At 60.7% G+C, this 7,296-nt stretch overlaps 1 protein-coding gene across 8 annotated transcripts in view; it reads left to right on the forward strand.

The window, feature by feature from the left end:
• The first annotated feature begins 2,381 nt into the window (after positions 1-2,381).
• Positions 2,382-7,296, forward strand: part of SSBP4 (single stranded DNA binding protein 4) — a 14,463-nt gene continuing 9,548 nt past the window's right edge. Inside the window, exon 1 of one of the 8 annotated variants that reach the window (XM_081815592.1) lies at positions 2,382-2,795. Coding sequence is in view for 6 of the 8 variants with exons in the window: in XM_081815566.1 (XP_081671692.1) it covers positions 2,737-2,795 (59 nt within the window). In the remaining 2 variants the exon portion in view is untranslated. The remainder of the gene's footprint in view (positions 2,796-7,296) is intronic. The other 7 variants (XM_081815566.1, XM_081815598.1, XM_081815563.1 and 4 more) reach the window with 7 other exon arrangements.

Consider the following 7,296-nt stretch of genomic DNA (forward strand, 5'->3'; position numbering starts at 1 on the left):
GCACTTCTGTGATTGCAGTCTGAACATTTTGCTTTCACATCTTTCAGATCCACCCCACCCCTTATTAAAAAAAACAAAACAAAACTTTCCTCCCCCCCATGCCCCTCCCTTGTATGGGTGCGGGGGGGGGGGCCTCTTTTGTGGGTTCGGCTTTTGCAGGGCGTGCGCCCGGTTCGGATGTGCTTGCGGCTCAGCTTCCCTGACGCCGCGTGGGGCCCAGAGCTCGCTCTTCTCGGACTTTTCCGCCGGCACCGAAGCTGTGTTTGGAGAACCGTCCCCGTTGCCATGAGAACCGCGCTTGTCGCTCCAGCCGGCCGCGCCTCCCCCTTCGCAGCTCGCGCCTCCGTCTCCCTCCTTCTCTCCCCTCGCTTCCACCCTGCTCCGGGAGCTGGGCCCACTCGGCCGTCGCTTGGTCCTCTCCACCGGGAACCCCTCCCTCGGCCCAGAATGTGGTACTCCCTGAAATTATCTTACTGACTCGCCAGCTTTTGACGGTCAGCCTTCCCCTTCAGAATCTGCTCCACAAGCAGTAGCAACGCGTCCTGCCTGGGTCCCCAGAGCCCTGCACACAACAGACGCTCAGTAAATGTTTGTGGGGAGGTTGGAGACTCACAATGACTCAAGGAACCGTGGCTCAGAGAGGGCGAGGGACCTGCGCAGGACACAGAATCCTGGGGAGCCATGGAGCATTGGGAGATAAATAGGGGGTGCCTGGGGTGGCAGGGCCTGGGTGTCACAGTTGTCACCAATACGCTGTGTGACTTGGGTGAGCCACACTTTCTCTGTGTCTCGCTGGAAGTAGGCACTGGAGAGCGGTGGTGGCAGCGGGTATTACGATGAGGGTGCCCTTGACGCCCACGTCCGCCGGTGGCGTCCGGGGCTCGATGCCCTACAGAAGCTTGGCGGCCGCACCCCCACTACCTCGCAGCGCAGGCCCCTCCTCTACGCCGGCCCCTGGCTCCGGGGGGCCCCGCGGGAGAGGAAGCTGGGGGAGGGGACGACCGGCTGGACAGGAAGTGGGAAGGGCTGGCGTCCCCCTCCAACCCCGGCCGAGGCCCCTGGGGATGGAGGCGGGGCTGGGGCCAGCCTGGCCCTTCCCTTCCTCTCCGCCTGTCTGGAACCCCAGCGGCTCCCGACTTCCCGACCGCCAGAAGGCTTGAGGGGTGGGGATCCCCACTGGGGGGCGTAGCCTCTAAGAGGGAGGTATAACAGGGGGTCAGCTCGCAGTGGGAGGGGGTACACCCATCAAGACACTCACACACACACACACTCGCAGTCGTGCACAGGAAAAAAGAACACCTATGGCAAATAGTCACAGAAACATCCAGACCTGGAATCACAACTGGACTGCCTCCCCCCACCCGTGGCAAGCGGGTCCAGTGCACAGGCGTCCACCCCTCCCAGGCACCCGGGCCTTGGGGCCCTTACCTCAATGTCTGTCCCCCATTTCACAGACCCTGGAGGGAGAAGGGCCCCAGGAGGGGGACTGCCTGCAGTCCTGACTCCTGCAGAGGGGCGATTAAAGGTGGGATGAGCCCCATTTGCCGCTGGCAACACAGAAGTTGAGAAACGGCAGCAGGAATGACCCAGTGGACAATCGCCCAGCGACTACTATTGACACAGGGTGTGACTGTGGAGCCGCCCAGGGTGGCTGCCAGGGTGTAACCCGGCTATCCCTGTGTGCTTGTCTGTGTGTTGCGTGTCTATGTGGCAGTGAGTGTCCACAGGCCATGTGACTGTGTGACACTGACTCATCTATGGCACTGTGAGACCCCAGGTCTGTGTGTGGAGCCCTGGGTAGGCTAGGACCGTGTGCCCCAGGGTGACCGCAAGTAGCTGCATGGGCTCCTTCCCCAGCTTGTCGGAAGCTGTAGCATAGCTGAGCCTCCGTGTGTCTGTGGGGCTGTGTGTCTATGTGAGTGGTGATCTGTATGTTTTGTTGTTCTGACAGTCACTGTGTATACCTCCGTGTGTATGACAGTGTGTCCCTGAGTGAGCTGTGTGTGTGGCGGTTCCTTCTCAAGCTGTGTGGGGTAGTTCCGCGGGGTCGTGCACCCCGTGTGACTGCCTATTGCTTTATGGAACTCTCACTAGTTGTTCCAGTAGCTATGTGGATCTATGTGTGTAGTCCTGTGTCCAACAGGGTAGCTGCAACTGTGTGTGGCTGTGTTCCTGGGTGTACAATTTGGGTGGTTGGTCCTATCTGGGGAGTGTTTGTGTAGCCGTGATCAACTGTATCCTGCTGTGTGTCCCCAGGTGGCCGTCCCCACCCGTGCCTGCGTGTGTGTACCCGCGCCCCCCCCCTGCGGCGGGCACTGCGCGTGCGCGCCGGGCCCACAGTCCCCACAGCGGGACCCATCCGCGCGCCCGCCATCGCCCCTTTAAGAGCGGCGCTCGCGGGCGGCAGGGAGGCGGCGGGCGGGGGCGCGCGCGGAGGGAGGAGGGGGCGCGCGCTTCCCGGAACAGCCCGCGCTGAGGGAAGAGAGGAAGAAAATAAAACCCGTGGCTGGAGCTGAAGCTGGAGCTGCCGCCGCTGCCGCCGCCGCCGCCTTGGCCGTCTGGAGCTCCCCCGCGCGGACAATGCCCGCGGTGCCCGTGCGGGGCTCGGGGCGGTGAGGCCCGGGGCGCGGGGTAGCTATGGCGACCGCTAGCGCGGCCCGCGGAGCCGCCTGACAGGTGTGGGCCCCGGCGGCAGCGGCGGCGGCGGCGGCGGCGGCGGCGGCGGCTCGGAGCAGCATGTACGCCAAGGGGGGCAAGGGCTCGGCCGTGCCCTCCGACAGCCAGGCCCGCGAGAAGTGAGTCGGTGGGCCGGGGCCGGGGGAGCCGGGGGCGCCGGGGGCGGGGCTCGGCCGCCGCGCAGCTTCCGTGGGCCCCAATGCCGGCGGGCACCGCGCGGGGCACGTGGGCGCGGGGGCAGGGCGTGCGGGGCCGAAGCGCGCTGGAGGGGTCGCGAGATTTGCGGGGGCGCGCGAGACCCGAGGGGCGCGAGATTTGAGGGGCGTGCGAGGCCCGAGGGGCTCGAGGGGTCGCGAGATCTGTGGGAGTGCGCTAGATCTAAGGGGTGTGAGGAGCTTAAGAGTTCGCGAGATTTGGGGGGCGCGTGAGACTCCGGGGGCAAGAGGGGCGCAAGGAGTCGTGAGGTTTGGGGGGCGGTGCGCGAGAGCCGAGAGGTCGTGAGAGTTGAAGGGGCGCCGGAGACCCGAAGTTCGCGAGATTTGAGGGGGCGCGTGAAATTCGAGGGCTGGGGAGACGCGACATTGCAGGGGCGCGCGAGACTCGAGGGCGCAGGATTTGAGGGGGCGCGAGAGACCCGAGCGGGACTCGAGGGTCGCGAGACCTCCCCGACGGTTGAGACTTGGGTGCGTGAGTTTGCGGTCGCGCGTGCGCGCGAGGTCGCGCACGGAGCGGCATCGCAGTCTCCGGGGAAGTTTGCGGGGTGGGCGAGACTGGCCAGTTGGGGACCCCTGCACGTAGGAAGAGCTTGAGAGAGGAGAGGGCCTGAGGGCTGCTAGCCCCAGCCCGGCGGGGGCAGCTGGGTGGGGCCCCTGGGGAGGCCACACGGCCGACAGTGGGAGGACTCTGGGATCTGCAAAAACGCCTCAGGCGGAGGCTAAAGGCTCCGTCCTGCCTGTGTTCCAGGCCCCTTGATGGCCAGACCTGTCCTGTGCTCGTCCATTTCTTATAGAGGGTCCCATCTAAGCCTTGGTTTGGAGGTAGGGTTCTGCTGCTAAAGAAAGTTTGGAAAACACCAGATGGTCACATCCCCTATTTCATCCGTGGGGGTGCTGGGGCCCTGGAGAGGAAGCGATCTGCTGAGGTCTCAGGGTCTGGGGCGCGGGAGAGCGCTCAGAAAGCGGGAGTGGGGCGGGAGCGGGGAAGGCACACTGGACAGGTCGGCTGGTTGCTCCGAGCGTTGCTCCGAGCATCGGTTTCTGAAACGTGGACAACCGACCTTGTAGGATTCTCACAGGGAGGGGGTGAGAGGCTGCAGGTAGAGCACCCCTCACAGGCAGCCACCAGCCGAGCCACTTCCTGTCTCTGGGCCTCGGTATCCTCCTCTGTGAAATGGGGGTGTGGGGGGGTTATACTGCTCAGGTCCTTAGCTCTCTGGTACTGTGTTTTTCTCCCTGCTCGAAGTCCTACCTCCTCCTGCCCTTCTTCCTTCTCAGGTCCCTGTCCTGGGCCCGCTTCTTGCTCCTCATCTCAACACTAGTTCTGGGACAGCCTGCCCCAGAAATGAACTGAGTACCTGCTGGGTGCGTGGATGGTGGATCCATTAATAAACACTCCCAGCCTACAGGGCAGCCTGGAGGGCACCTACCACCCAGCACTAACTAGCACTTGGATTTGGTCCTTGGTTTGGGGGCTTTTTAAATAAGAGGACAAAGGTGACGGGTAGTCGAAGGCCCCTTTGTCCCCTTTATATCCTTCCCCCTGTGGCCCCAGAGGTTCTGCTAATGTGAAGTGCTGCCAGGTAGGTTTAAATAGTTCCATAAATGACAACCATGGTTGGTGTCTTGTGTTTTTTCTGGGATTGGTTTTGAGAAGGGGCACATGACCACGTGTAGTTTGTTCCTTAGCCCAGCAGGTGAGGGAATCACCTTGTGTTTGCTCTGTCTCTTGCTGGACTTCCAGGTGTGGCTGTGGGCATCCTTGTTTGGAGGGCAGATGGGCAAGAGTTTCTTGAGAAAGGAACCCCTGAACTGAGTCCTGGAGGCTAAGCAGAGCCAGTGGACACAGGGGAGCTTCCAAGGAAGGGCTTGAGAAGAGGGAAGGAACAGGAGGAGGAGGAAGACAGAGGGGAATTTGTGAGTGGGGGTCATCGCCCAGGCCACTGGCTGGGAGAAGGGCTGTAAGGGGCGTGCGTGGAGGCTGTCAGGCAGGTGGTGAGACACCCAAAGGCCTGGCCTTGAGGGTGGGGGTGGAGGGTGGGGGGAAGAAATGTGTGGGCTGGAGCATCCCTCTGTTGGGAAGTGACACAAGGCCCTGAGTGGAGTCTCCCAGCCCCCAGCAGCAAGTCCAGGGGCTTTAAGGGGGAGGAGGACACTGTGCTAGTGCTCAGAGCCTCCGTTACCTACCATAATTCTTGCTAATTACAGTGGTGGCGCCACGTTGTAGTCTCCAAGACTCTAACATCCCGTTCTGTCACCTGAGCAGCCCTGTGTGCCTTTCTTCCTGTGAGCACTTGGGGTCTGGGTACCCCATATCCTCTAGGTCACTCGTTCCTTCCATCCACCTGCCCTCTTACAGCAGAAGCCCTTCCCATGAGCCTGCTCTTTGTTCTGCAGGTCATTTGCCAACATGATTAGGGGTGGGGATGCCAGGATTTGGATCCAGAGCCCAGGCCCTTCCCCATATGTGAGATCAGGGCCTGGACAGGGACACCTCAAGCTGGAGGCCCTGCATGGGATGGCGCCCTGAAGGTCTCAAAACAACACGGTCAAATGTCCAGGCTTCAGAATTTTTCACTCAAAACAAAACAGCTCACAGTCCTTCCCTGAGACTCTATCCTGGTAAAAATTAAAGTAAGAACACGTAAGAGAAATCAGCAAAACTTAAAATCTTCTCTGGCTTCTCTTTGCTTTGGGGATAAAACCCCAAATCCTTAACTTTGAAATACTAAGCTAACTTTTACTGGTGCTTACCAGACTGCCTGTGTTAAACCTATCCTCGCAGGAGGGAGTCCCTGTGTTTTTTTTTCATTCATTTGTGGTAGCAAGGGGCCCAAGATGCCCTGGGTGCTGTTGTAATTTCGGTAGTGAGGGAAAGAGACCAAGTCCTTGCCCTCCCAAAGCTATATTCTAGAAAGAGCTGCAGGCAGTGGGCAGAGAGACATGTGTCAGAAGGGGATAAATAAGGTGGTTGGGGGGGTGGATGGGGCAGGTGGAGTTTAGGTGTGACAGGGAAGACTGTGACAGGTGACATTTGAACCACATAGGTCTCTAGGTGGAAGTGCCCTGAGTGGGGGGACACCCTGTGCAAAGGCCCTGGGGTGGAGGAGGGCCAGTGTGCGTGTGTTGGGGCACTGGAGGGACTGAAGGAGGCGTGCTATTGGGTGTGTGTGTAGACTCTAGAGGCTGGGGAGAGAGCAGCCGCTGGGGGAGCCCTGTCGAAATCCAGGTAAGAGGTGGTGGTAGCCTGGACCAAGTGTGGTAGAAGAAGCAGGAAGAGGGCTCCAAAGCAGAAGAGTGAGCTTTTCCTCAAGTTTTTCCCCTAAATTCAGTAAGTGCAGTGATCTCAGGGGGATGGCTGGGTGGATATTCATGCACCTGTGTACCTTTGTGAGTCAAGGCCAGACTACCCAAGTCAGATGGGGGGGGGGCAGGGGAGGTGGGGAGAGGAAGAAGCTGGGTGGGGAGCATGTTGAGGATGGACCACTAGATGTTATGTGAATCCCAGGTTTGGGGGGGCCGGGCTGGCGCACCCCATGGGCAGCTGCATGAAGATGTCATCAAAGCGGGAGAGGAGGCCATCCAGAGAGGGAAGTGGGGGCCCAGGGCTGAGCTGGGGCGGGGCTAGTGGAGGGAGGAGGGGAGCAGCCTGGGATGGGGTCCTGCATCCCGGATCAGATGCCACCCCTGAAGAACAGTTGAGGGCAAAGGGGAGGTGTAGGAGGACCTGATGGCTGGCAGTGTCGAGCAACCTTGGTGGATGTGGTGGGAGCCAAGGGTCATTTCTTCAGGAAGCTTCCTGAGCCAGAATGCCCCAAGGGCAAGACTGCTGCCTCCCTGTCCCTATCCTTACATCTGCCTACCTGGATCCCCCCCATCCCTTCTTACTCCCTTTTCTCTGGGCATCTCAGCCCCAGACTTTCCTGCCTCCTGCAGTGACCCCCCAAATGGGTGAGGGACTGGCTGGACCTCTCTCAGCCTCTCTCCTTGCCCAGAGGGTGCGGGAGGGGGGCGGGCAGGCCTGGGCTTGTTGGCTCTGCTTCAGTCCGTTGTTCCTTCACTAATGGACGCAGGGCTGGCAGATGCAGACCACTTGAAGGCTCAGGAAGCCTCTAGAAAGGAAGAGAATCATAGGAGTGAGTTGGACAGGTAAACCTGGAGGCCATGGGACCAGGAAGGCTGAGAGCGGTGTGATGATGTGGTGGAGTCCACAGCCAATCTTGAGGAAAACCCACACTTGGAGCAGTGTGACCACCACGAGCCATACCTCTCTGTGCCCTGTCCCTCTCAGTGGCTGTCCACTGCTCATCTGGTGTGGGGTGAGCTGGGGCACCCCTTGCCCTGGGACAGCTGCCCACCCCAGTCCCTCAAATGTCCCCCTCTTGTCCTTCCCTAGCACGCACTA

The sequence above is a fragment of the Leptonychotes weddellii genome, chromosome 1, assembly GCF_054177405.1.
Source record: "Leptonychotes weddellii isolate Sample4059 chromosome 1, ASM5417740v2, whole genome shotgun sequence".
In the NCBI taxonomy this organism is placed as follows: Eukaryota; Metazoa; Chordata; class Mammalia; order Carnivora; family Phocidae; genus Leptonychotes; species Leptonychotes weddellii.